This window comes from Typopeltis vanoorti, chromosome 18, assembly GCF_054136105.1.
Source record: "Typopeltis vanoorti isolate ZY-2024b chromosome 18, IOZ_Tvanoo_1.0, whole genome shotgun sequence".
Classification (NCBI taxonomy): Eukaryota; Metazoa; Arthropoda; class Arachnida; order Uropygi; family Thelyphonidae; genus Typopeltis; species Typopeltis vanoorti.
Window position 1 is genome coordinate 25,132,210 of NC_143566.1, and position 27,664 is coordinate 25,159,873.

The window sequence follows — 27,664 nt, forward strand, 5'->3', positions numbered from 1 at the left end:
GTGTAGAACTGGATTGAAATAAATAAATAGATCAAATAGATATATATGTATATAAAAAAATATTTCATGTGTAAATATATATATAAGCCTGTATGTAAAAATATAAATAATTTACAAGTACTAACCAATTTAAAAAATTTTGACTTCTATAACACTAAGGGTCGTGTGGGATCTGTGACTGTGCAATGTCTCAGTGGGAATTGTTGTTATCGCATCAACGTAATATTCTACATTAACATAAGTCCTGCCTATATACGAAGCTACATAAATGCACCACTAGATTTAACCAGCCGCTTTAGAAATATATGCAAAAAAAAAGCAAACGTGTGAACTCCCAGTCTGCGTATGCATCCTCTGGAGGGTTAATATACCTTCCACAAGATTTCTTTTGCAGCTCCTATTTAGTGATCATACTAATACCTATAACTAATACCTAATTTGATTTATTCTCCTGGCCCTGGATATAATACCTAAGCATATACCCTGGGAAACATGATTTTGTCAAGCTCTCATTAAGCATGCCTTTCTTTTATTATAGAATTACCATACTCTTTAAAACCATAGCATGAAAGAACAAAAGACACAAGTCTTATGTTCTTTTATATGTGCTTTATCTTCCCTCAGGGCCACTTCTTCTTCCTCTTTTGGCTTCTGTTACACTCACTTAAAGTTTGTACAGTCCATGTGTATGTTTTATCATGCGAGATAAAATAAATGCAATGTAATTTGTTACTGTCTCATCATCTTTATCTTCCATTGCTTCTTTCATGCACTGATTCATATCATCATTTATCACTCATACATTATTCACATTTGCTTGCTTCACCTACAGTTTTGCTCATTTTTAATCCCCCCCCCACTCCCATTTTTTTTCTCTCTACTCTGCTGTTTTTACTTCTTACTCTTCCCACATTTCTGGCACTCAATTTCAAAAACACTTCCATTTCACTTTCTTGCCAATTTTATTTTCCTTCAAAAATACTCCTCCCTTGGCCCTTAGCAGCTTCAGCATTAATTCCATGTCGATGCAGCTAGAGAAACTGTAACAGATGACTGTAATAATAAAAATGTTTGCTGCTAAAAAAGTACAAAAAAGTTTGTTTTACCAAGTTAAATTTTATGTGAATACTGTCTACAAAAAGGTAGTATATTAGTACGGTTTAGTCAAAGTGCTACATAATTTAGAAACCCTGCTCTAGAAACTATAACAAAGCCATGATAATAGACATACAGGAAAATGAACCAGTGCTTAGAATATCAGAAACTATAGCCTTAAAATGTGACAAAAACTCAATAAATATCCACCACCTCTACATATTCTTCAAAGAGTTGGAAGCTCCAAAACATAAAAATTAGGTCATGACTCTGACCAATAGAAAATAACACACATGCACCAAAGACAAAAACACCAAGCCAGCATGACATAGCCTCCACTTCCCCCCCGGAAGCTCCGAAGACGAAGCACTGTCGAAACGGCTCACACCCCATTTTATCCCATATCCTTCTCCTTCCCCAAAAATTTCTATCTTTCACCTCCTCCTCCCAAAGAATTCTCTGCCCACCCTTAAAAACGGGGTTTAAAATTCACATTCCTCTTGCCTCACTGATGATTCTTCCACATCTCTCTATCCCCACATTTCCAACTCTCCCCTCCCCTCCTTTCAGTCATACTTCAACAGCAGATAAATGTATATCGCTATACACCAGATGCTGCTGAATAAGAAGACAACCAGCAACATCATACAAAGGTATGTCCGAATTATTCTTTTTCCTATATATTCTTCATACATCTGTCTTGAAAACATTGGTGATGCCCTAAAAATTGAGTGAAAAGCCAATGATATAAAAAAGGGTACTCCTAAACAAAAATTAGCCATAAAAATAATATTTACTTAGATGAGTAACATGGGGATTTTTCCATAAATAATAGCTATACATGAAACTTTTTCAAACCACTTTCATCCTTTCAGTAAACTGGATGGTGCTAAAGACATTAAACCATGCCCATGGTGAGATTTGGGATGTGGGAGCAGATGCACTGTTTACTCAGTTAACACGGCTGGTATATTTTCATGATTTTGTGCATTTTAAATACCCCCCCCTCCCCCCGAGTTTGCAAAAGTATGTTCATTGAAACAATATTTTTTCTTGATTAGTGTATCTTAAAAGCAAGGATTTATAAAAGTCAATAATTGATTATCAAATTTATAAGTGAGTCGTTTTCATACAGTTCCAGAGAGACAATGAACCATTACAACACAAACTGGATACAAGTTCAGACAGCTTGTGTTAATACTGTTACTGATGAAGCAAATGAAAATGCAATTCTTACGGATGATGCCAATGTGCAAAAAGTTCAAGTTCTGAGTTCTAGTTTTAATGAAGCATCTGTAACACTTGCTCATGGTGAATTATTTGGTAAGTATGAACTTTCATTTTTTTTTCATTCTGAACACTTTTTTGTTGCAATATCTGATGTGCTTTTTGTTCATTTAGATAAAATTTTGAACAGTTATTTTATCTCCTATAAAATTGTCTATTAATATTCTTCTACATGCATAATATTTTGTAATACATTAAATAATATAATATATACATGAAGTGTGTAATATAAATTTATAGAAAATTGGATTCTGATAAATTCAGGGTGCTCTGGTATGTTTAACTTTTTTGATTTGATGAAGAGGGTAGGTTATCTCAACTGCTGAGTGTGAGAGGAAATTAGCAGTACAGGCCAAATGTAATTCCAAAGAGTTCTTTCAGCATATTGCAAGTAAAAGGAGGTATGTTTATGGCAGAATAATTTTAATGAATACCAATGGTAGGGAAGTAAGTGAATCAGATAAAATAGTTAAATTACTAAATGAACACTTTACATATAATATATCATCCAGGTAGAGATATTGTGGTAACAAGAGTGGAAAGGATTTATATGCAAATAGAAGTAAATGAATTAGAGGTGCATTGGATATTACTGAACCTTGATGAATACAACTATGCAATTAGATAGTTATTGTTTAATTTAAGTCTCAGATCTTGGAATGGAAAGAAGGGGAAAAATAGTTCCATTGCATAAAGGAAGGCTCTAAGACTTGGGTTGTGAATTACCCATTGATCATCATCTTCTGAATTGTGGTTAAGATATTGAAGAAGTTGGTTAAGACAGGAGAATAGACAGGAATGGGCTATTATATAGGAGACAACATGGTTTTGGGAAGGGTAGGGAATGCCTTAGTAAATTGCTCACCTTTTATAATCCAATGGCAGCTGAGTTGAATAAAATTAATGGGTTTACAATGATACTGCTGTACTTTGCAAAGGCTTTTGATAATCAATAAACTGCAGTGCATCAGGATGGATATAAAGTTAGTGAAGTGGATAAGAGAGTGATTGAGTGATATCAAAAAGTAATTTATTCAGGAGTAGCCCAGTAGAAGGCCTGAGTAGTGATGTGATGCAGGGCTCTGTTCTTTGCCACTACTATTTAATTTGTACATGATCCAAAGAGGAAGTATTTCAGTTGTTTGCTGATGCAAAATTGAGTACAGCAACAGTCAGTAAAGATAAAATTTTGCAGAATGGTTTACATATATTAGCAGTATATGCAAAAGAGAATGGATATCAGTTTAATGTGATATCTTCAATGTAAGTTTAATTGCAAGGTAATGCATTTTGGGGCAAAAAGATTTCTAGCTATGTACCATATTGGTGGAACTGTACTCCATGAAATTGATGAAGCTAGGGATTTGGGGCTGTTAATGGGTAGGAAGTTGAAATTTAGAGGGCATATTGCAAAAGTGGCTAAAACAGCTCGCTGGATTACTTGGTTACTGAAGAACTTTCTAACGAGCAGAAATAAGCAAGTTATTATACTGCCTTATAGGATTTTGGCAAAACCCCATCTTGACTACTGTGTTCCCAATACCAGGACTTCTTGGAGATGGAGGAGATGAAGAGGCAAGTGACCAAGATGGGGACAGGTCTATGGAATGCACTTGATGAGAATAGCTTTGTTGGTTACAGAAATTGGTTGACAGTCAGAATAAGGAGTGATATGATTGAGACATACAAATTACTGAAGGGTTTTTCCAAGAATAATACAGAGGAAATTTTTCTGAACATGTCTGGTGATGGAAGAACTAGAGGACATTCTTGGAAATTGAGCAAGAGTGTAGTTAGCAGGGATGTGAGGACTAGCTTTTTTTCTAGTCCTCACAGCCCTGTTTTCATTCCCATTATTGGAATATGTTTCCAGAATCAATTGTGGTCTTAGACTTGACTGCAAATGAGCTCAAAGCAAAGTATTGATAGATATTGCACAAATGTTGGATAATTCTTGGATAGTGTTTAGAACCCCCTTTGATGAGTCTAAGGACTCCATGGAGTTGCCCATATAATAATAATAATATCAAAGATCTAATCAGTTTTCAATTTTTTTTTTATAAATTTCACATTGGATAAAAAATTACCATTTTTTAGAATCATTAACACCAAAGGAAAAAATTATTACACATATCAAATGCTGTATCATAATAACATATAGAAGTATTTTTCTCTCCCACTACTACTTTCTTTATTGCCAGATGTAAAGAAAACACGTGTGAACTTGTATAATGCAGATGTTGAAGATATTCTTCAGGCCTCCCATTCTTTGTCATCTGAGTCACTGTCATTTGATTTACACTTAACAGCTCAAGACCAGGTATGGTTGATTTTAGTAATTAACATGATAGTCACATAAATAAATTATCAGTGCATATCTGATTTGTGATTAGTCATTCAGTAAACTTTGTTTCTCCTTTGAATTATTATATGACAAAGTGTAAACTTCAACCAAGTTCATTTAGAACTCTGATATCATTACTTATGAAAATATTATTATACACCTCCAAATCAAAAAAATTGGAATAATCAAAGAAAATGTGTTTGAATGATTTGCAATTCTAATTTATTGCATAGAAAATAATTTTTACCAAATATAAATTAGCATCACCTAAACTATGTGCTTTGTAGATTATATTATCATGTCTTTTTCGACCTTTTCGTTCTGTCCACTGCTGGACAAAGGTCTCCCCCATGATTTTCCAGATTATATTACCATGTAAACATATAAAAATGTAATATAAATTATAAGAAAACTTTTATTTGAAAACATTTACAAAATTAGAATAATTTTTGACATTATTCTAATATTTTGTTCAAAATATTAGAATGTGAAAATAAATGCACAAAAATTAAATTCAAAGGAAAACAACATGATAATTAGTACTTTATTTAGCTTTTATCTTACTACTCCTTAGCTTTTATGACTGTTTGTAAATGATTGGGCATTTTATTACTAGCAGCTCAGTCTTTTTTTATCAAAACATGCTCATATAGTCTGCAGACTAGAAACAAGTTCATTTTTGTCTTTTGGGGCAACTTCTTGAAGACGTTTCTTCATAATTCTCCACAAATTCTCAATGAGGTTTAAATCTGGTGAGTTTGCCTGCAAGGAATTACATTGATTAACCTTTCTTTGAGCCATCTAGTAGTGGTCTTGGAAATGTGACAAGAAGCTGAATCTTGCTGAAAAAGGAAATCGCTATCACATAAATCTTCCAATGGCAATAACATAAAATGCTCAAGAATTTCTTGGTACACTTTGGAATTCACTTTTTCATACACAATACCCAGTTTATCTGGACCCTTCGTGGTCATACAAACCCATACCATGATAGAGATTGCAAATTTCACCGAACGTTTCATGCATTCTTTATCAAATGCTTCTTGTTTAAGACGCTAAACACGTATCCCTTGGTGACCACAGAACGCACAAAACATACTTGCATCTCTAAAAAGTACCTTTTTTTTCCAGTCCTCTTGATCCCACAAGTCTTTGATTACATTGCACTCTAGCTGCCTTTTGCTTGGAAGTCATAAGCCGCTTCGTCTTAGGCAAACGTGATTTAAACCCAATTTCAAAGCTGTCTCAATGTCGTAGATTAAGACACATTCACACCTAGTTCTTTCCATCTCCTGTGAAAATGTTACACTTCAGAAGCGGTTTTTCTTTACGATATTCTTCAATCTCCTCTCATCTCTTGATGTAGTTATTACCTTTCTGCCACTATTTCAGCTATTATTTTGAAAGCTCTGGTGATTAGAATACTGTCTCAATACTATACTCATGCTTGCTTGAGAACATTTCAATTCCTTAGCTATAAGCTGTTGAGTTTAGCCTTCAAAACTTCTGATATGTTACTCATTTGACCCATGTTTAGCAATGATTAACTGAAATCCATGCACAAATGATTCCTCATACATGAGTCAATCTCACAGCTACTGAAATATATACTATTTCTATGCTCTCCTCAAAACCAATCGGAAAAATTTGGAATATTCTAATATTTTGAACCATGTTAAAAATTAGTCTCATCTTATTTTGTGAATGTTTTATTATAATTTCTATTACATATTTATGTGTTTATATGGTTACATAATCTACAAAGTACGTAGATTTAGATGATGATAATTTATATTTGGTAATAATTATTATCTATGCAATAAATTAAAATTCCATAGAAAATAATTGAAGAACTTATACAGACATTCCCATATTTTTCTAGTACTGTATACCAGTAATACGCCACGTGACACATCAAAGTGTAAAGGCAGGATTATATGCCAAATAACGTTATTTTGTACAATCTCAATAGGGGAAGTGTGTTAAAGTTAACTTCCAGCAAGGTGTTATCTAGCATATGTATTTTAGCCTATACTACCGCTATAGTAAATAAATTCATGTGGTTGAAGCGCAATTGTAGCCAATCAAGTCAACTGTAGCTGACGTAATTAAAAGATGAAAATGTGATGGGGAAGAGAAACACAGTAATCAACCAGAACCACATTATCTGACAAACTTGGATGCGAAGATTGCTGAAAATGGTTTTGCATTCTTCCATGGATATGAGTAGATTCTCTCAACCAAAACTCCAACTGTGGATAGTCTGTGACAGAGCATTACATACTGAACTCTATAGCTTCAGTTTCCATGAAGAACTATGATACATCAAACTCAAGGCACTCTTTGGCTTTTCATTGAACATTGGATAGTCAGAAAGCTGTGGTATGGGTGATGATAAATCATATTTTCATTGCTTTAAACTAGATAGGCAAATTTTGTTATGGTGATTGTCAGAGTAATGTTATTAACCAGAGCATTTCATCCGATCTGTGGTAGTGTGCCATGGCGCAGAGATGTTTTTCCTGGTTGATGCTAAGAATCCTGTTCCTAACCAGGATTTTTCAGTGTTCATTTTTCCAAATTCTTTTCCATTCCAGGAAAAGTTTCCCTCCTTTATTTAAAAAAAAAAAAAAAACGTGCCTATATAGCTGATATTTGTTTTAATAAATTATGGAGACAACTGCAATGTTATAGTAATAACCTCAGTTTTACTTATTCATACGTTTCCCATTCAGGACACAGCTGTTTTCAATGTTCCAGCCTATTTGAAAACAGTATTTGTCTTCTTTTTATTTGTGAATTTAAATACGGAATTTGTGTTACATCAGTTATTTAGTTTAGTTAAGGATTCGCACAGGCTTATGTTGGATTTATTTAATATATAAAGTAAAGAGCTAAAATTAACATCTCCAGTTTTAATATTATGCCCAATGACACTTTCCTTCATAATCTGATCCATATAGATTGATAAATAATTGTAGATAGTGTCTACTCTCATTTCACAACTGATTTTATACATGGCCATCTTGTTCCTCCTTCACTTCTAACTGCTGATTTAAAAACCTAAATGTATTACTCAATATAATTCACCATTAAACAGCATTTTGAGCAACTTTTCTCTTGGCTTCTTGTCAAATGCTTTTTCCAGATCTACAGAACTTACATATAGATCCTTATTATATTTCCATTATTTCTGTTTGTCTTAAAGTGAAAATTCGATTCCAACTACCTCTATCCACCTTTAATCCAGCTGTTGTTCTTCAAGAGCTTCTTGTCTTCTGCAGATTTTCTTGCAGGCCTCTTTTTAAGAATGCTTATATAAATTTTACTTGAAACATTGGAAAATTCCTCTGAAATATTCTCATTAGTTTTATTTCTCTTTTTGTAAGCAAGTAGTATAAATGCTCTACTCCAATCATATGAAATTTAATTCAGCAGGCCTGGTCAGAGAGTTAAATTTCATATGATTGGAGTAGAGCATTTATACTACTTGCTTACAAAAAGAGAAATAAAACTAATGAGAATATTTCAGAGGAATTCAAAATTCGCTCCCGTTCCTAGACACACTAGTCGCACATCTTCCTTCAGGCAGTCTATCCTTCACGGTCTACCGAAAACCGACACACACTGGCCAATACATACATGCTAATTCATACCACCACCCATCACAAAAATATGGAGTCAATTAACACCCTTAAAAACAGAGCTACAATAATTTGCTCTAACCAACAAGCCCTAAAACAAGAACTAAAAATCATGCGACACATTCATAAATAATGGCTATAACAAAAATACTAGTAATAAAATACTCCATAAAACAACAACAAAAACGAATCCAGATTACAGTAAAACCATAGCCATCTCATACATTAAAGGGTTATCAGAAAAAATCAACAGAATCCTACAACATTATAACCTTAATGCCACCTTTAAACCACCCACTAAACTTAAAACCATATTCAACTCCTCTAAGGATCCTCTCCTCACATTAGCACATCCTGGAGTCTATTGCATCCGCTGCACCTGTAACTCACCATACATTGGTGAAACAGGACAGACAATCTCCATACGCAAGAAAGAACACATTAGACACATTAAATATAACCATTATGGTGAAGCAGGCCTCTCAGACCACGCGCTCAACACCTTACATCAAATCAACTGGAAAAGCATCCGCTCTTTACACCACACAAAAACCTGGTATGAAAAGAAATTTAAGAAAGCCTGCGAAATCCTGATAAACCACCCAAATATCAACAACAAAGATGGCATGAAAATTCCAAGGATCTGGATGGCACATATTCAGCCTACCTAATATATAAGATCCAGCATAAGTCAGGACTCTAACCAATCTTCAGCTAGTATTAGAAACCATTCCAACTGGCTGGAATGTACAAGTATAATCATGATGTTAATATATGTATATAGATAGATACTTGTTGTTGCACTCAATGTATTTCTACAACCAAAGAGCGTTGATGTATAATTTTTTATTTTTTATTTTTTTCACCAGAAGTTAGGCCAACAATTGTTGTAGCGGTTGGTCAGTATCTTTAACAAACCAGTTTGATTGTAGTGTAGCTTGTTTTCTGTGTATAGCTGTATGCTCCAGAAGATGACCTTGACATAAAGGTCAAAACGTCGAATGTAGATTTTAGTTATATTAAACTAAAGTTTTTATTCAAACATGGTAGTTGTCTCTATAATTTTCAAAAATGCATTTGGATCACCGTGTAAGCTTAAAAGAAAGGATTTTATACCTCCATATTTGAGCCTTTCTAATCAAATATTATCTACTCTAGTTGCCTTTCTACCATTTCAGTTTTTTTTTTCTTTTCCCAATATGTTAGGTATTGAGATGTACTTCTTTCTTAGTGCAGCCCTCTTGAATATTTGCGACTGCTGTTTTGTAACTTACTGTTTCATTTAGTAGTTTTTCAAAGTGATTCCTCTAGTTGTCTAGAATTTTTTTTATCAGGTTTCATGTTGCCTGTATTATCTTTAATTTGTTTTACTGTCTTCTTTTCTCCATTTTTTTTTTCAGTATATTCCAGAACACTTCTTCCTCTTCCTCATTGGCACACCCAGGGAGGGGGGCCATGGGCCCTGGCTCCCCCTAAAAGAAAAAGGAAAAAACTCTAGAAAAATTTCAAAAAATCTTTTCCTAATTAAAATTCATTTTTTTAAAAAAATTTATGCTGTGTCGTGTCTTCTATTTCTATGCTACTTATGAATTAGCGGTCACATAAGGTGGGAATACTCTATTGCGCTCGGAAATCCTGGTCGCTGTGAACGCAAGGCAAACGAAGTAGTGCTCGGGCTCAACTTCGTTTGACCGTGCCAGGCCAGAGGAGATCACTGGTATCATGTATTGGCAGATGCTCAGTCATAGCTTATATGCAATGCGTAGTGCGTATTCTCAAATCGTCTACTCACCCTCTCGATTAAATATTGAATGCTCGGCTCCCTTGAAGATTAAATCCTGAGTGTGCCACTGCTCTTTCTGGTGTTTATCTTCTGCATTCTTACCAAAATCTTCCCCTGCTTGGCTATTTTTACACTGTTTGCTTTCTCCCATTTTTCTAATTACTCTTTCAGAGCAAATGCTGACTTACTTGCTAGGAACTTGGGATAAGTTTTCTTTTTTAATTGCTGCTTTAGCATCCTGAGAGCCTGTCATGAGTTAGATTTTTCTGTCTTTGCAGATGACTTCATATGTGTCTCTCTGGCTGTATCAGTCCACAAAGCATTTTCTTAAACTTGCCACAGGTCTCTCCAAGGTTTGGTTTTTGTTTCCCAACATTATTTTTCTTGAAATAATGTTTATATATTTGAGTGTGCAGTTCATATCTGAAAGCTGTTCAACTTTGATTATTTTTAAAACTTTTTGCACACTTTTATTTTTAATAGATTCAATTTTATCCTCTTCCTCAAAACTAAATGACAATCATTTTCTCTTTCAAATCTCCCATCTGCTCTTGTCCTGAACCAGTGGAAAGTATGAAGTATTGCCATCAACAATAGCCTAACCAATGACTTTTCTTATTTCTTTTGCACAAATTCACATGAGAGAAGACATCTTTATGCTTGAACATGACTTGTTTAAAACATGAACAAGTCATAACTAAAAATTTAGGAGGTGCTTACCATTATTGTAACCTTATTACCCTTGCTCTTTTCTCCAAATGCTTTCCCAAAGATTTCTGTAGGTCTGGTATTCATTTCTTACTCTGTTGTTTGGATCTCCAATCAAGCCAACTTTTTCTTTGTATCAGCTGTCCTCTCTGGTGTCTAAGAAAAATTCTTTCACTCTTCCTTAATAGAACACAGATGTAAATAAATCTTGTTGTCAAAGTCTCCATCTTAATATTTGCTCACAACATGTTGCTATTTGATGTTTGCTATTCAAGATCCTCGTTTATTGTTGAATACCGTAGTTATTCCTTCCTTTTTCTGATCCCTATTTCCTGAATATAACATCTTGTTTGTTATTTAGAAGAATTTTGCCTGTTTTTGTCTATTTTGTGTCAGTAATACTAATTATGTTGACATTACATTTCTCTAATTCTTCTGTCATTTCCACTTTTTTCCTTTGATGCTTCTTACATTGCTGGTGTTCATCTTGAATCTGCTGAGTCTGCTCCAGTAGCTGACTTTTCACATTGTAAATCAATTTGTCAATCAGTTTAAATGATGATACAACTCACTGAATATGCAGTTAGATTTTTTGTCACGTGACTTTCTTTCTTGAAAGATTTTAATCCTGTAGTACAATTAGTCCTGTGGGTAGGCTGAGGATTTTTTTTATGTTTTATATTTTCTTTCTTTATTTTTTGCATAATCTAGAGACCAGACACAGAAATTCAGGAGTGTGGTGTCACATTGGGCAATAAAATTCATCTACCAATAGCCATTCAGAAACACCATTGCCATGGTCAGGATTTGAACTTGTGTTTGAACTTTATTTGTTTCACTTTGGCAAGTGTCATACATAGCACACATACACATCAAATGATTATTATTATTTATTTATTTTTGTTTCAAATTTTTATATAGGATATAGTTCCTCCTAATCTTTTAGAAAGCTATACAGCTATGGCAGATCCTGCATCTCAAAATTTAGATAATGAGATTAATCGGCATTGTGCATACAGTCTTCCTGCAGTTGCTCTGACACTAGGTCGAAAATATTGGCCATGTCTGAGGCAGACGTACCAGATGCTATCATCAGACATGCAGGTATGGCAGAATGTGAGTTAGTCCTTTTATTTCTTGAAGTACACATTGTTTATAAATTTTATTCATAAAGAGTGAATGGTTTTAATTGCCATTTGTTTTAGAATCTGGAATTTTTAGTTCTATGCCAGTTTTTAATTTTAAAAATGTTATTGAGAAGAATTTTTTTTTGTACATATTTTTTGCAAACATTTCCACACTTCATAAAACTGAGGTGATATGCTTTGAAGTTTAGGGTGAAGTAATGTTTTTTGTCAGTGCCATAATGACATTTAATATTCTAGAAACTAATTTAATGATATTTAAGTGTAAGGTGCAGGCAAAACTGAATGTGTGTGTGTGTGTGTGTGTGTGTGTGTGTGTGTGTGTGTGTGTGTGTGTGTGTGTGTGTGTGTGTGTCAAAGATACCAAGAAATTTTATATACTTGGTTTTCCCAATGCAAAACACAATTTTGCACATTAAATATATTTAAGTCTGAGCTACTTGTATATAGAGGCTAATGACTTCGTATCACTTGCCATAGTATGTATCCCATAATGCAAAGCAATCCCCCCTTTTAGGCGTGTATAATGCATTGCATAATGAGAAGGGGCCACTACCCAGACTGGTTTTGACCTTTATTGATGTTTCTTCAGTGGGAGCCAGACCTGGGAAACATGCAAAACTTTATTTTGTTTACTTGGGAAAAGGATTAAAACCAAGTATATAAAATTTCTTGGTAACTTTAACATATATACACCCAAGGTGGGGGTGCTAAAGGGTCAAAGCTGTATAACTGAGAGGAGACCTCCACATAGCCTTTAAAGGAATTCAGAAAGCCGACCAGGGCTTCTGACCTAATGTCCAATCCTCACCTTCTCGTGGTGCACCCTGTTGGGTATCTACCTGGATACTGAACGAACAAGGATGGGCATTTGGGATTTAACAAACAATTTGGGATTTAGCCGACCAAATTGTATTCTCATTGGCTTAAACCAAAATACAAAATGATGGTACAACATGACAAAATTTCATGCCAGTTGGGGTGTTCCCCAGTTCAACAAGGCCCCCATTGTTTTCGCCAGGGAACCAGGGCGAAAAGTCAACTACTGGAACAAATCTGAAAACACACCCCAACTCAACATCACCAGAGTTAAAGATTGGTACTATCAACATAAGAAGCCTGAAAGGCAAAGAAATGGAGCTAGCTGAAGAATTAGATAAGTACCAGATCGACATAATAGGGGGACTAAAACAAAAAAGACTAAACCTGGTAAGATCTTTCTGAGCAATAAATATAAAATGTTATATTCAGGCAATGACAATCAAGGAAAAGAGGAGTAGCCATAGTATTCAACACTAAATACGAGGCTAATCTTCTTGAATGGCAGGCAGTCTCAAGTAGAGTGATGTTGGCAAATATCAGAATGGGGAACTGGACAATGAGACTTATTTGTGCCTATGGTCTGAAAGAAGGTTCTACTAAGGTAGAAGTGGAGGAATTTTTTGAGGCTTTTAGAGAAAGCAACTGACACAATGAAAAACAAAAAGTTGGCCCTGGTTGGGGATCTAAATAGCAGAGTAGGAAATCATTGTCAGGCACACAAAAATATTTTGGGAAAATTTGGAGAAAAGAGTAAAGTTAATAATAATGGCAAATACCTGTTGGATTTCTGCTCAGGACATGGACTGGTTATTACTAACACCATGTTCCAATCAAAATGTGCACAAATTCACATGGAGAGAAGAGACAAGGAATAAGAAAAGTCTCATTGACTATGTTATTGTTGATAGTGATGTTTTCTCCCTGGTGTAGGACACCACGGTGTACAGAGGATTTGAAATTGGAAGTTATCACTATTTAGTCTTGAGCAGGATAAAATTGAATTTCGTATTGAAAAGAATAACATGTAAGAAAGTTATGAAGTGAATAAAAGTTGAGCAGCTCTTAGATGTGAACTGTAGACTAAAATACACAAAGATTATTGAAGAAAAAATGAAAGAGTTTGAGAACAGGAACCAAACCTTAGAGATTCAGTGGTAAGCCTTGAAGAAAACCCTGATTGATTTAGCCAGAGAGTCATGTGGTGATTTGTCTGAAAGGATAGAAAAATCAGAACTCCCTGATGGACACAGGAAGTTAAAGAGGTAGTGAAGGAAAAGAAGAAAGCATATCAAAAGTTCCTGGCAAATAAGTTAGCTTGTGCTCTATTTACTAATACAAGTTGCCTGTTCATTTCTTCATCATCACTCTACGTTCCCTGACCTATAGCAACATCTGACTAAATATATCTTCCTGTCAACCACCACCTCACACCATCCATACATTTCAAAACTGTTACCACTATCTCCCTTTACAACTCTATCTTACGTAGACATAATTCTACCACTGATATCATCAGCACCATCCCCTTCTTGTCCTTTCTATCCTTACAAAAAAAACACATTCCTATCAGGATATCATTCTGATCTAACCATGTTTCACTTATTCCAACAATCTTTGGAAAGATAAACTTAATCAGAAGAACAATTTCATCTCCCTTATTTCTGATGCTCCTGACATTCACAAGTAAACACCGCAGTTCCCTTTTAGGGGGTCTGTAACCAGTCTTACCTATGCCATCTGTTGGTAGTGATTTCCTTACTATACCTGCCCATGTCCAATTTACTTTTATCACCACTTATCCTTATCTCTTCGGCCTAAACTATCCTTGAATGCCATTCTATTCCTATGTTGATCATCCCCATACACACATCCCCTACTACTTCTGATATTAACTTTCTTTATTCCGTATCTCCCTGTCATTCTTAAGAACATTCCCATTTTCTCTTCATCTCTCACACTACTGCTATTACTATTAACAAGCACTTCAGTCTCATCCAATCCGCTCTCTTATCTTTCACTTCATTTCATGTCTTACTTCTTTTGATCTCTTTCTCACATAGCACATCCTTCAATCAACAGTCACTCCAGTTGGCTTACACCACATCTACAAACTGCACTCCCTTTCCTCACACAGCTGTGCCAGCATACTATTTGTGATTCTCACTTGCTGTATCATCTTGTCATTATAACTTTCCTCACTTACTTCCTTATGTCCAATCAAACATTTGTTCTCACCACCTTTAACTCTTTTACTTGTTTACTTATATCCAAAGCATCATTTATTTTGCTTTTTCTCTTTCCTAGAAAACAGACCTTGTGGACTCTCTCATTAACCACACCTCTAATAATGGAATTTCTATACATTACTATTCTTGAGTCATTTGTCACCTCTTTTTCTCTAATTTCCTTCATTTTATCTTTTTGCAGTCTTTCATTCTGAACAACTTGTTCTTCAAATCTTGCATTCTGGCAGTTGTATGCTCTCTTGTTCCTGCAATCCGACTACTTCTGATTCTGCCATTCCTTTCTTTTACTCCCTCACTTTTGTTTATTCATTTTTTCAACATTCTTCACTGCTATAATCTCGAACTTTCATTTCTTCATTCGTATGTTCTTTTGCTCCCACAGTGTTTTGCACTCACATTTATGCTAGCTTTCATGCTGTAAGTCTGTTTTCATTTGTGGATGACTTAATCTAACAAATATTATACTTTCTACAAATCCATACTTTCTCTTGTCTCCTGTTTAGTCTCTCTCTCTACAAACATATTCACTTTTTGCCACTCATGCAAGTTTCACTCAGTACAACAAACCATTTTCAGTAAATCCTACATTATTAATTACATTTTATTTTTGCATTGCATGGTATGCATATCTCATTCATACAATATTGTTTCATTCTAGGTAATCTTCAAAATTCAGTAAAAAGGGAAAAAAAAATTGTAGCAACCTCACAATCATGCAGATAGATACACTAAGCTATCAAAAACAAACAATATTCTACTATAATGTAATCAGTATTTCAAATTACAGTAACACTTATCTTTTTGGAAGCATTTTACTAATGACCTGGTATGTTTGAAGCCTTCCAGTTGAATTATTAATTGAAATAAAAAGTTATGAAACAAATTATTATGACTTAGTTAATCCCTTTCAGTAACATGCATCTAAAGTAATATTAATAATGCCATTCTTACAATTATTTTTGATGTTCAATTAGGGCAAAAATAGCAAGAAATAATATTGAGCACTTTGCTTTTGTGGGAGTAAACAAAAAAACTATTCTGAAGGAAATTTGGTTTTAAAGAAATTATCTTGTGAAGTAAGAGAAAATATTGCATATTTGAAAAGAAGTGCTTTTTTGCGGTTATTGTTATATTAGGTAGCATTTCTGATGTAGCTATATTCATTGCTTCAAATTGAGGAGAGGGGTTATTAGATGAGATATTATGAGAATGCTTCTGCATTCTCAGAAGCCATAGGGAAACTGTTCCTATTTCATCTAAATAGGGACAGTTTTCAGCAATAATGGAAAATTGGTATGGTAGGAAGCTGGTTGAATAAATTTATATAGAATAACATAGAGAAATTAGCAAGGACACTAAACTAACATTATGTATGATTGCATCTAAACCATTTTAACTTAGATATGAAAGCTGAGTTAGATATAAAACTGTTGATTTGAAGACCTGAAGTGATATGAGAGTTGTGAGGAAAATTAGAGGATTGAAGAGATGGCACTAATTTCAGAATCATATTAACATTTTAAGAAAATAGAAAGGAAAACATTAGCTTTTAGGAATGTGTGAACAGAATGGCTGGATTTACATATAAGCTAGACAAGCTGTAACTTAGGACCTTGCATGATTACAAGGGCCTCTGAAAAGTTAAGCATCAAATTTACTCAGTGGGGGGGGGGGGTTAAAAGTTATAATACAAGAACCACACCAATCTTAAATGTGTAATGGTCACTTAAAGAAAGGAAGGGAAAGGTTAGCAAAATAGATGTTGTCAGGATATCAGGAAACAGACCTATACTCTCATAGGATCTTCTGCATCCCTTAAATATCATATATATGGTACTTATATATTATTAGATATCAGGAAATGATTATATAATAATATTTAGGATACTTCATAACATTTGTTAAAAAAAACTTATTACAACCTGTGTTTGTTAAAGATATTTTTTTCACTTACGCTATTAGTTAGCATTGAAAGTTAACATTACATTAAGCACTGATGAATGATTTCAATGGCATGTTCATTATTTACTAACAATCACAGATCTGCTTTCAGTGTTTCTTTTTTTTTTTTTTTTTAATTCACTTATTCATAGTGGAAAGTCAGAAGAACAATAGCATCAAGTTTGCATGAGTTAGCTGTTATCCTGGGGAATGAATTAACAGCAAAAGATCTACTTCCTGTCTTTTCAGGATTCCTACGTGATCTGGATGAAGTCAGAATTGGGTTGCTCCAACATCTCTTTGAGTTTCTTAAGGTAAATATTAAATTCAGTGATTTAAAATCATTATTAATATTAAAAGTCTCTCTCCCACCATTGCTGTCCTTGTATTTTTATCATCTCTTGTAACAGTCTTTGTTAAATATGAAGTAAGCAAAAGATTTAAGGAGATTTTGTATTTAAAATTTTAAAATTGGGGTCAAAGCTGTATAACTGAGAGGAGACCTCCACATATCCTTTAAAGGAATGCGGAGAACTGACCAGTGCTTCTGACCTAATGTCCAATCCTCACCTTCTCGTGGTGCAGCCTATTAGTTATCTACCTGGATACAGAACTAATGAGGATGGATTGGTAATTTGGGATTTAGCTGACCAAATTGTATTCTTATTGGCTTAAACCACAATGTAAAATGATGGTACATGATGACAGAACTTCATATTGACTGGGGCATTGTCACTAGTTAAACAAGACCCACATTGTTTTCGCCAGGAACTAGGGCTAACAGTGAAAAGTCAGCTACTGGAACAGATCCTGAAACACATCCCAACTCAACATCACCACAGTTCAAGATTGGTACTATCAACATAAGAAGCCTGAATGACAAAGAAATGGAACTAGCAGAAGAATTGGATAAATACTAGATCAACATAGTAGGGGTAACTGAAAAAAAAAAAAGAAAAACAATGGTGAGATCTTTCCGAATCATAAATAAAAAATGTTATATTCAGGCAATGACAATCAAGGAAACGAAGCAGTAGCTATAGTATTGAACACAAAATGTGAGGCTAATTTTCTTGAATGGCAAGCAATATCAAGTAGAGTGATGTGGTCAAATATCAGAATCGGGAACTGGACAATGACATTTATTTATGCCTATGAACACTCTAATAAGGTACAAGTAGAGGAATTATATGAGATTTCAGAGAAAGCAGCTGACACAATGAAAAATGAAAAGTTGGTTCTTGTTGAGGATTTAAATAGCAGAGTAGGAAATGATTGTCAGACATACAAAAATATTTTGGGAAAATTTGGAGAAAAGAGCAAAGCTAATAATAATGGCAAATACCTATTGGATTTCTGCCCTGGACTGGTTATTACTAACACAATGTTCCGACATAAAAATGTGCACAAATTCACATGGAGAGAAGAGGCAAGGAATAATAAGTCTCATTGACTATGTTATTCTTGATATTTATGTTTTCTCCGGTACCAGAGTGTACAGAGGATATGAAATTGGAAGCGATCACCATTTAGTCTTGAGCAGGATAAAACTGAATTTCATATTGAAAAGAAGAACATGTAGGAAAGTTTTAAAGTGAAAAAAAGTTGAGCAGCTCTGTGATGTGAATTGTAGACTAAAATACACAAACGTTATTCAAGAAAAAATGAAAGAGTTTGAGAACTGGAACCAAACCTTGGAGATTCAGCAGCACGCCCTGAAGAAAACATTGATTGATTTGGAGAGGCATGTGGTTGTATGCAAGGATAGAAAAATCATAACTCCATGGTGGACACAGGAAGTTAGAGGCAGTGAAGGAAAAGAAGAAAGCATATCGAAAGTTCCTGGCGAATAATCAGCTTGTGCACTTTGAGAATACAGAAACAAATGTAAGAAAGTTAAATGCTTTGTAAAACTACCTAAACAAGTCATGGAAAGACTGGTAAGAACATAGAAAATAAATATTAGGAAAGTGGCAAAATATTCTGGAGGCTGTTGAAAAAGCTCAGAAATGGAGGAAAAAGTTCTGTAAAAGGAATTATAGATGATAAAGGTGACATGAAAGCCAGAGAAAAAAAAGATATCCTTAATGTATGGAGTAATTACTTCGAAAAATTGCTAAATGAAACAAGCATTGACATCACAATGGTAAAAAAACACTTAACAGGCATACAATCAGGAATACATATCCATATTAGAAGCCATCAGAAGCCTGAAATATGGAAAGACAACTGGAGTAGATGATATTTGACCAGAAATGCTGAAATGTTATAAAAGTTTGGCATTGGCTGCACTGCATAGTTCAGAAATCCATACAGAGGGACAAATTCCAGATGACTGGACTAGAGCTCTCCTAGTACCCATATATAAATAGGGAAATAAAATTGAATGTATGAATTATAGAGGTATTTCCCTACTGAGTGTTCCTGGTAAGATTTATGCAAGTATACTTCAGAAACAGTTGAGAAGGATTGTGGAAGAGAAGCTTGATGAAGAACAAGCTGGATTCAGGCCAAATAGAGGCTGTCAGGATTAGGTTTTCACTTTACGACAAATAATTGAGAAATTGTGGGAATATAAGAAAGATCTGTATTTAAGTTTTGTAGACCTGCAAAGGGCATATGACACGATGCCAAGAGAAAAGCTATTCTAAACACTGCAGTTATATGGTGTCGATGGGGCATTATATCAAGCAGTACTTAATTTTGCAAATCAGCAGTTAGAATTGAAGGAAGTACAGGAAGATGGTTTGTTAAATCTGGTGTCAGATAAGGATGTACATTATCCCCTCTGTTATTCATTATGTGTATGGATGACATTATGAAGGAAAGCAGTATTGAACCTGATATCAAAATTGGAGAAGTTAATTTCAGCTCTTTACTTTTTGCAGATGTTATACTTTTAAATAAATCCAGTACAAGTCTGCAGGATTCCCTGACTCAATTGAATAACTGTTGTAATGAACTTGGTATGAATATCGGCAATGACAAGACAATGAAAATAGCTAGAAGCATCGAAAATATCAACTGCATTGTGAATAGAGAACCTATAGAACAAGTTAAACATTTCAGCTACCCAGTCACAATTTTTAATGAAGATGGTAGATTAAATATGGAAATAGACAACAGAATCAACGAAGCTGGTATGGTAGGAAGTCAACTGAATTAATTTATATGGAATAAGAGATTAGTCAAAACACTAAATTAGCTGTATAGAAGACAGTGTTGAAACCAATTTTAACTTATGGATCAGAGTTGGGTTAGAAATAAAACACTTGACCAAAGACTAGAAACCACAGATATGAAAGTCCTGAGAAAGATTAGGAGTGTGAACAGATGGTATCGACAATATCATATTAAAAAGGAGGATATTAGGAAAGAACTTGACATTGTTAGCTTCCAGAAATGTGTTAGCAGAGCTAATCTCAGGTGATATGGTCACTTAATCAGAATGGGAGAGGAAAAATTAGCAAAACAAGTGTTCTCTGACAGGTTGGCTGGAAAAAATACCCAAAGCAAGACCAACGTACAGGTAATTGATACAGTAAAAAGTGCCTTAGAAGATAGAAATATAAGATCTGATAATGTTGGAGTCTTGACAGATAACAAATTGATGTGAATTAAAACATTGATAGGAAGTTAGTAATGATGTAAGTTTTTCATGTAGTACTATCGTTATATCCTGTATACCTCCTTGAGGGTACATATCAGAAATTTGATGAAGATGGTGATGTATTTAAAATTAAATCGAGTTCTCTGAAAGGGCTGTGAAATTCATTTGTCACCTGAAGTCATTCACAAACATTCATGCTCATGGCAAGATTTGAATGTGCAGTTTAATTGGAAAGCAAATGCACTATTTACTTGCCCAGCCCAATCCAATCAGCATTTGGTTCTGCATCATCTGGTTCATTTTGATATCTGCTTAGGACAGTTTCCCATTTGGATAGGAGCAAGCAGTTATTTTTGCCTAAACTGGGATGCTATTTTCAGAATTTACATTCGTGAAAAAGCCTTGCTTGTAGAAAATTACATATTCTATTCTTAATGCATATCATTTTTCCCTGTTTTATTTGTTCATTGCATTTTGAGATAGAATGACCTGTAAGACCCAGCTTTTCCATGTGGTTGAAATGGCTGTAGGTATTTTATTCTGATTTTCTTCAGTCTTTCAAAAAGAAATCACCTGGATAGTAAACTGTAGTCTGTTTTACATAATGCAAGTGAAAGTAGATAGCTTAATTACTAATTTGCATATTTTGTCTATTTGACATTACTGTTAAGCAAATGCAATTCTGAAAGATTGTTAAATGATATACAAACATTGACAGAACTGTAGAAGAAAATATTCAAGAGGAATGGGTTGAGTTATTTTGAACTACTCCCAAAGCATCTAAGGCATATTATGTCTATTAATGCAGGTTACTTTCTGATCAAATTTTCTGAAAAGTTTGCAAGACAATAAACCCGAGTTTCTGGGATGAAGAAAAAGGTTACCACCTCCATATGAGACCAAGACAAATACAGTCAAGAGTATATATCTATATTTGAGGTAGAAAAAGCCATTGGGAATCATTCTGTGAACATTTCATATGTTTAGAATGATTATATTGTAATGGTTTTTATCTTTGCATTTGAAGAATATTATTATTATTATTACAGGCAACTCCAAGGAGTCGTTAGGCTCATCGAGGGAGGCCCTAGTCAAGAACAACTATTCAACATTCACACAGTATCTATCATACTTCGCCTTGAACTCATTCACAGTCATGGCACCCACAACAGACTCTGGCAGCTTATTCCACTCATTCACCACTCTCCAAGTAAAATACCTACCTCTAACACCCTTCCTAACCACACTCTTGCCCAGTTTCCATGGGTGGCCCCTAGTCCTCCCACCACCAGTCCTTCTCAAAATTATCTTCTGAATTAATCTTATAGAAACCCTTCAGTAATTTGAATGTCTCAATCATATCACCCCTTTTCTGCCTATCACCCAATTTCTGCAACCCACAAATCTTCAATCTGTTCTCATAAGGTTTGTTCCATAGACCTGCTATCATCTTGGTCACTCACCTCTGGATCCTCTCCATCTCCTCCCCATCAAGAAGAAACCCTGGTGCCCAGATCTGGGCACAGTAGTCAAGATGGAGTCTTATCAAGGCTCGATACAGAGGAACAATAACTTGCTTGTCTCTGCTCCTCAAAGTATTCTTCAGTAACCAAGTGATTCGATGAGCTGATTTAGTCACTTTTGCAATGTGCCCGCTAAACTTCAACTCCCTATCCACCAACACTCCCAAATCCCTAGCCTCGTCAATCTCCTGGAGTTGAGTTCTACCAATGTGGTATACTGCTGCTAATCGTTTCACCCCAAAATGCATAACCTTACATTTTGCCACATTAAATTGACATCCATTCTCCTTAGCCCAGTCCTCCAAACTATCCAAATCATCCTGCAAAATTTGACATCCTGTGCATTCACTATTGCTCTACCCAACTTTGCATCATCAGCAAACAAATGAACAGTTCCTTTCCTATATCGTTAATGAACAAATTAAACAGTAGTGGTCCAAGAAAAGAACCCTGAGGCACACCACTGGTCACAGGCCATCTTTTGGACTCTACTCCTGAATAAACTACTCTCTGAGATCTCTCCATCAACCACCCTCCTATCCATCTCACCAACTCTATATCCATCCCCCATATGCTGCAGTTTACTGATTAGAATTCCATGTGGTATCCTGTTGAAGGTCTTAGCAAGGTCTAGGCGAATCACTGTAAACCCATTACCCTTGTCCAGTTCAGCCGTCACTGTGTTATAAAACGTGAGCAAGTTACTGAGGCATGATCTACCCTTCACAAAACTATGCTGTCCCCCATACAGTATCCCATTTTCATCTATCCATTTCTGTATTTTCCTTTTGACTACTTTCTCCAAGACCTTGACAATGACTCCTGATATGCTGATCGGTCGGTAATTTACAACAGCAGTCTTGGAACCTCCTTTATGCAGTGGAACTATTTTCCTCTCTTTCCACCCCCTCGGGACTACCCGAGACTCAAATTAAACAAAATGGTCAAGGGCACTGACAATTCTTTAGCTGCTTCATGTACGATACGAGCTGGTATACCATCCAATCCCACAGATGTATTGACATTGAGGTTTTGTAATAGACTATTCACCTCCACTTCATTCACCACAATTCCAATATAAGCTGTTGGTTCCTTCATTCCTGCAATATCACCACCTGGATGATATATGGGGGGGGGGGGGTCCTCAAGTTATGTCGGAGATCCGTTCCTACAGACCAACATAAGGCAATTTTCAATGCAAGTCAGAATTACCATAGCCTAAGTTACTTACCTAACCTAAAACACCCTAAATCATACGTATATATCAAGAAACAGAACTAGGCCATAGGAAAATGAAAGGGAGAACATAATTACTGTATAGTACTGAAAAATGACAAAAATGAAAATGTAATAAAAAAACAAACATAAAAATGAGAATCCTTTCCAATCCGCCAATCTTTTCATGTGTTCAAGGATGTGAATTTTATACTTGATAATAGTCCTGACTGTGGTACCACTTAGGTTCAACACGCGGCCGATGTTCGTTGGCATTTCTCCCTTTTTTGCCCTTTTAATAACGTCTAATTTCACTTCTAATGTAATGGCTTTTGTTTTCTTCGACACACTGCCATCGGAAGAGTCTGCCTTACGTTTGGGAGTCATATTGAAGGGTAAGAAGTCGCAAAAAACATGAACACAGAAGTGAGAGAGGATGTAAACAAAGCACGCGGTACCCAAAGAATGTATGCTGGGACCCAAGCGACGCCACTTCTCCCAAACAAACGCTGCGTAATGGTGTATTCTTCCACCATGCTGACAAACAAGTTCGCCCGCGACATTTGAATTTTACGTTGCGCTGCTTCAAGTCAAAATTTATTTTTAAAATTATTTATGGGATTACCGCCGTAAAGTCGAAACGACATAGGTCGAGGACCCCCTGTACTCGTGCAAAGTGCTTGCTCAGTAATTCCACTATATCAACTGATTCGGTTACCTCCCTACCATTGGCATTCTTTAAAATCATTCTGCCATATACATTTTTTCTTTCATAATCCACTTTTGCTTTTCTTACCACACTCGTTACCTTTCTGGGCTGCGCTTTATATTGTTCATGTGCCTACAGGTCACCTTTCTCCTTAAATTCTCTCCACAGTTGTTTCTTTTTTGCAGCTGAAGCTTGGTGTTATTCATCCATTTAACCTCTACTTGATTTACTATTCGTACTCTAGGTATACAGTAAGCCATTGCCTCCTGCAAACACTCCTTAACCACCTTCCATGCACTATCAACATATATATATATATATATATATATATATTTGTAGTACTACCAACCACAGAAATCTTAATTTTTCCAACTAGATCTTTTTTTTGACCATCCCATCAAAAAATGTTAGCTTTCTTCACATATTCAGGAATATGTGAGCTGTCACTTAAACAGAGTGAAGAGAAAAGGTCTCCAGTATGTTAGCAAAATGTATGTCATGGCAAGATGGTTGTCTCTAACACGGTAATTGTCTCCATAATGTTCTGGATGTAAGATTTATGTTCCTCACAATGGACTGCTGCATATCTACCAAACTGTCCTAAGTAAGACTAGCCACAGGAGCAAGAGCAAGGGATCTAGTAGTAATCTTTCTGATAAGGACATCATGATGTTGAGAGGCCTTAGAACTTTAGCAATACATTGAGATATTCCTTTAATATGCAGAAGAGGAATCATAGATTTCTTCTTGAGACCTAGAGACTGGGAGCCTAAAGCTGTTAAATGCTTGGACAGTAAAGACAGATTTAATAAAATTCAGTTCTTGGTGTAGGCCTTCAGTTGAATGTAAACTATGACCATTGGGTAACAAGGTCTTAATGGTTCAGAGTTTTTGACTGGGATGATTATGATGATGATCAGTAGCATGGATATAATGAATCAGTAAGTCTAGAAAGGCTAGCCGATTATGTTTCTCCTCCAGGGCGAATGAAATGAATTCTAGGATGAAGCATTTATTTTAGAGACTGTATCAAACATGAAGAAATATATAAAATTATATTAAAAAAACTCTTTGGATAACAGAAATATTAACAGAGATTTACTGACCCTCACATTTATATAATGCATCTTAAGTGACCAAAAAAACTTCTTTAATTCTGCAACAAGTTGGAATTACCTATGCTGTCTTTTTTTTATTACTCTGTTAACATTTTGCTTTTGTTGATAAAAGCTTGCCATACATGCTATATTTTTTATTAGATATAGGCTTTCTATGAAGAGATAACTGTTTCAGAATTGGTACATAAGCTGTTGTATTTGTTGAAATTAAAGATTGAAACTAAAATTTATGTAAAAATTGAATTTCTTCTTCTTTTCAAGGATTAAGCATTTACCTGTTCTGGCTTCACTGGTCCTTCCATCTTGTTGCTGGTCTTTTTTTTTTTCTCTCTCTCTCTCTCTCTCTCTCTCTCTTGGTCTGTATCTACCACCTCTTTCGGTAGCTGATATCTTTCCATCCTAAATAGATGTTCTTTTCGTTTCTCTCTCTCTCTCTATATATATATATATATTCCTTGATCTTTTCATTTATGTTATAAATATATAATTCTTTTCTGATGTCTTCATTTCTTATATGGTCCAATTTTGTGCATCCTTAAATTTTATTATTATTATTATTACACTCTCCATGGAGTTGACAGACTCATCGTGGGAGATTCATTCAACTGACAACATATTTATCATATAGAATCTTAAAGTCCTTAACACATCTTGCATTAACAACCCATTCTGGTAATGCATTCCATTCACTGACAATTCTCTATCTAAAAAATCTACTCCTGACACCCTTCTTCACCTCACTTTTACATAACTTTCAGGAATGACCTCTGGTTCTTCTCCTTTCACCTTCTACTCTTTTTATAATCCTCTCTGGATTAATCTGATAAAATCCTATCACTAAGTTAAATGTCTCTATCATATCGCCTCTCTTTCTCCTATCCACCAAATTCTTCAATCCACATCTTTTCAACCTCTCTCCATAGCCAGGATTCCAAACTCCTGATATTGTCTTAGTCACTCGTTACTGGATCCTCTCCAATGTCTCCGCATCACATTGAAAACCAGGTGACCAGTTCCTTATACAGTAGCACAACCACTTCCTTATCCTTGCATGTTAGAGTACTTCTTATCATAGCAGCACTACAATGTGCAACCTTTGCAACACTAGCAATATGACCTATAAACTTCAGTCTACTTTCAACCATCACTCATAAATCTCTAATATCATCCACTTCCTGCAGTACAGCACTATCAATATAGTGCACAGCCTTATATTTCTGCACTCCAAAATGCAACATCTTGCACTTATTGAGTGCAAGATGTTGCATTTTGTAGATCTATTCAAATCTTCCTGAAGGGATTCAGTATCAGCAGTGCTATTTATAATTATTCCCAACTTTGCATCATCATCAGCAAATAACTGAAGGTTCCCAGTCAGTCCATATGATATATCGTTTACAAACAAGTTAATTGTTCTTAAAAATCTCTTTCATCTCTGCAGCTTGTATTTTATTTTCATCTTTGTTTTTAACCATCTATGTTTCTGAACCATATAACAGAGTGGGAGTGGCCTTTACTTCGTTAACTATTTTTTGATCTAACATGATCCTGACCTTTAAATGCCATAACTTTTGTTTTCTTTTGTGAAATTAAAAATTTCACAAAAGAAATTGTTGGCTTATTTTGTTTAATTAGTAAACTGATTTTTGAAGGTCATCATGAATTGTTGTAATATAATGCATATTATGTAAATCTTCAAAAACCAGTTAACCAGAACTGCATGCAGTTCTGGTTAACTTCCAGTTGATTTTCTATTTTTTGATACTTTTTATTGCTTCTTTTAGTTCTTCCAATTTTATTGGTTCTATATCAGTGTTGATTTCTTCATTATTATTTTCTGTTATTAAATTTTGGGTCATACCATAAATTCTTATAATGTTCTATCCATTGTTTCTCTTGTATTATATTGATTTGTGCTGCATCAATTTCTTCATTATTTAATTTCCTTAATATTTTATATGCTATGTCTTGTCTTCCATGCATGTCTTCTTCTATTTTATTAATAAATCTGTCTCAAGAATCTTGGTGAGCTTTCTGTACTATGGTTTGAGCTCTATTTCTTTGGTTTTTGTATATTTCTTCTGTTTCCTTTGTATGTTTTTGAAGGAGTGATTTGTATGTCATTTGTTTTTCTTTTATTGCATTTTTCTATCTCTGTGTTCCAGATTTTTAATGTTTTTCTTTTTAATAATTTATTTTTCTTTCCAAGTACTTCAGAGGCTGCTTTATGGATTATCTTTGAAATTTAATTTCATTTTTTTTTGTTTAATTGAATTGAATTGAATTGAAGTTAATAGAATTTCATAGTCTAAAAATTGAATTTAATAGATGGAATTTAATAGCTTTGTGGCAGTCCATTGTGAGGAACATAAATCTTATATCCAGTACACGAACCTGAGCAATTTGGCCTAGCTGAACATGCCATCTTGACCAAACATAGAATACTTTGGGTTGGAGGGAGGGGGGGGGGGTAT

The 27,664-nt window shown here is 34.8% G+C and overlaps 1 protein-coding gene across 8 annotated transcripts in view; it reads left to right on the top strand.

Annotated features, from left to right (window-relative positions):
- LOC150096550 (serine/threonine-protein phosphatase 4 regulatory subunit 1-like) overlaps positions 1–27,664 on the top strand; it is a 536,793-nt gene that overhangs the window by 411,541 nt on the left and 97,588 nt on the right. For 7 of the 8 annotated variants that reach the window (XM_090408176.1, XM_090408177.1, XM_090408173.1 and 4 more), the window contains 4 exons: positions 2,231–2,418; positions 4,584–4,702; positions 11,783–11,977; positions 17,168–17,329. In XM_090408176.1, coding sequence (XP_090264302.1) covers positions 2,231–2,418; positions 4,584–4,702; positions 11,783–11,977; positions 17,168–17,329 — 664 coding nt within the window. The remainder of the gene's footprint in view (positions 1–2,230; positions 2,419–4,583; positions 4,703–11,782; positions 11,978–17,167; positions 17,330–27,664) is intronic. The other variant, XM_090408174.1, reaches the window with a different exon arrangement.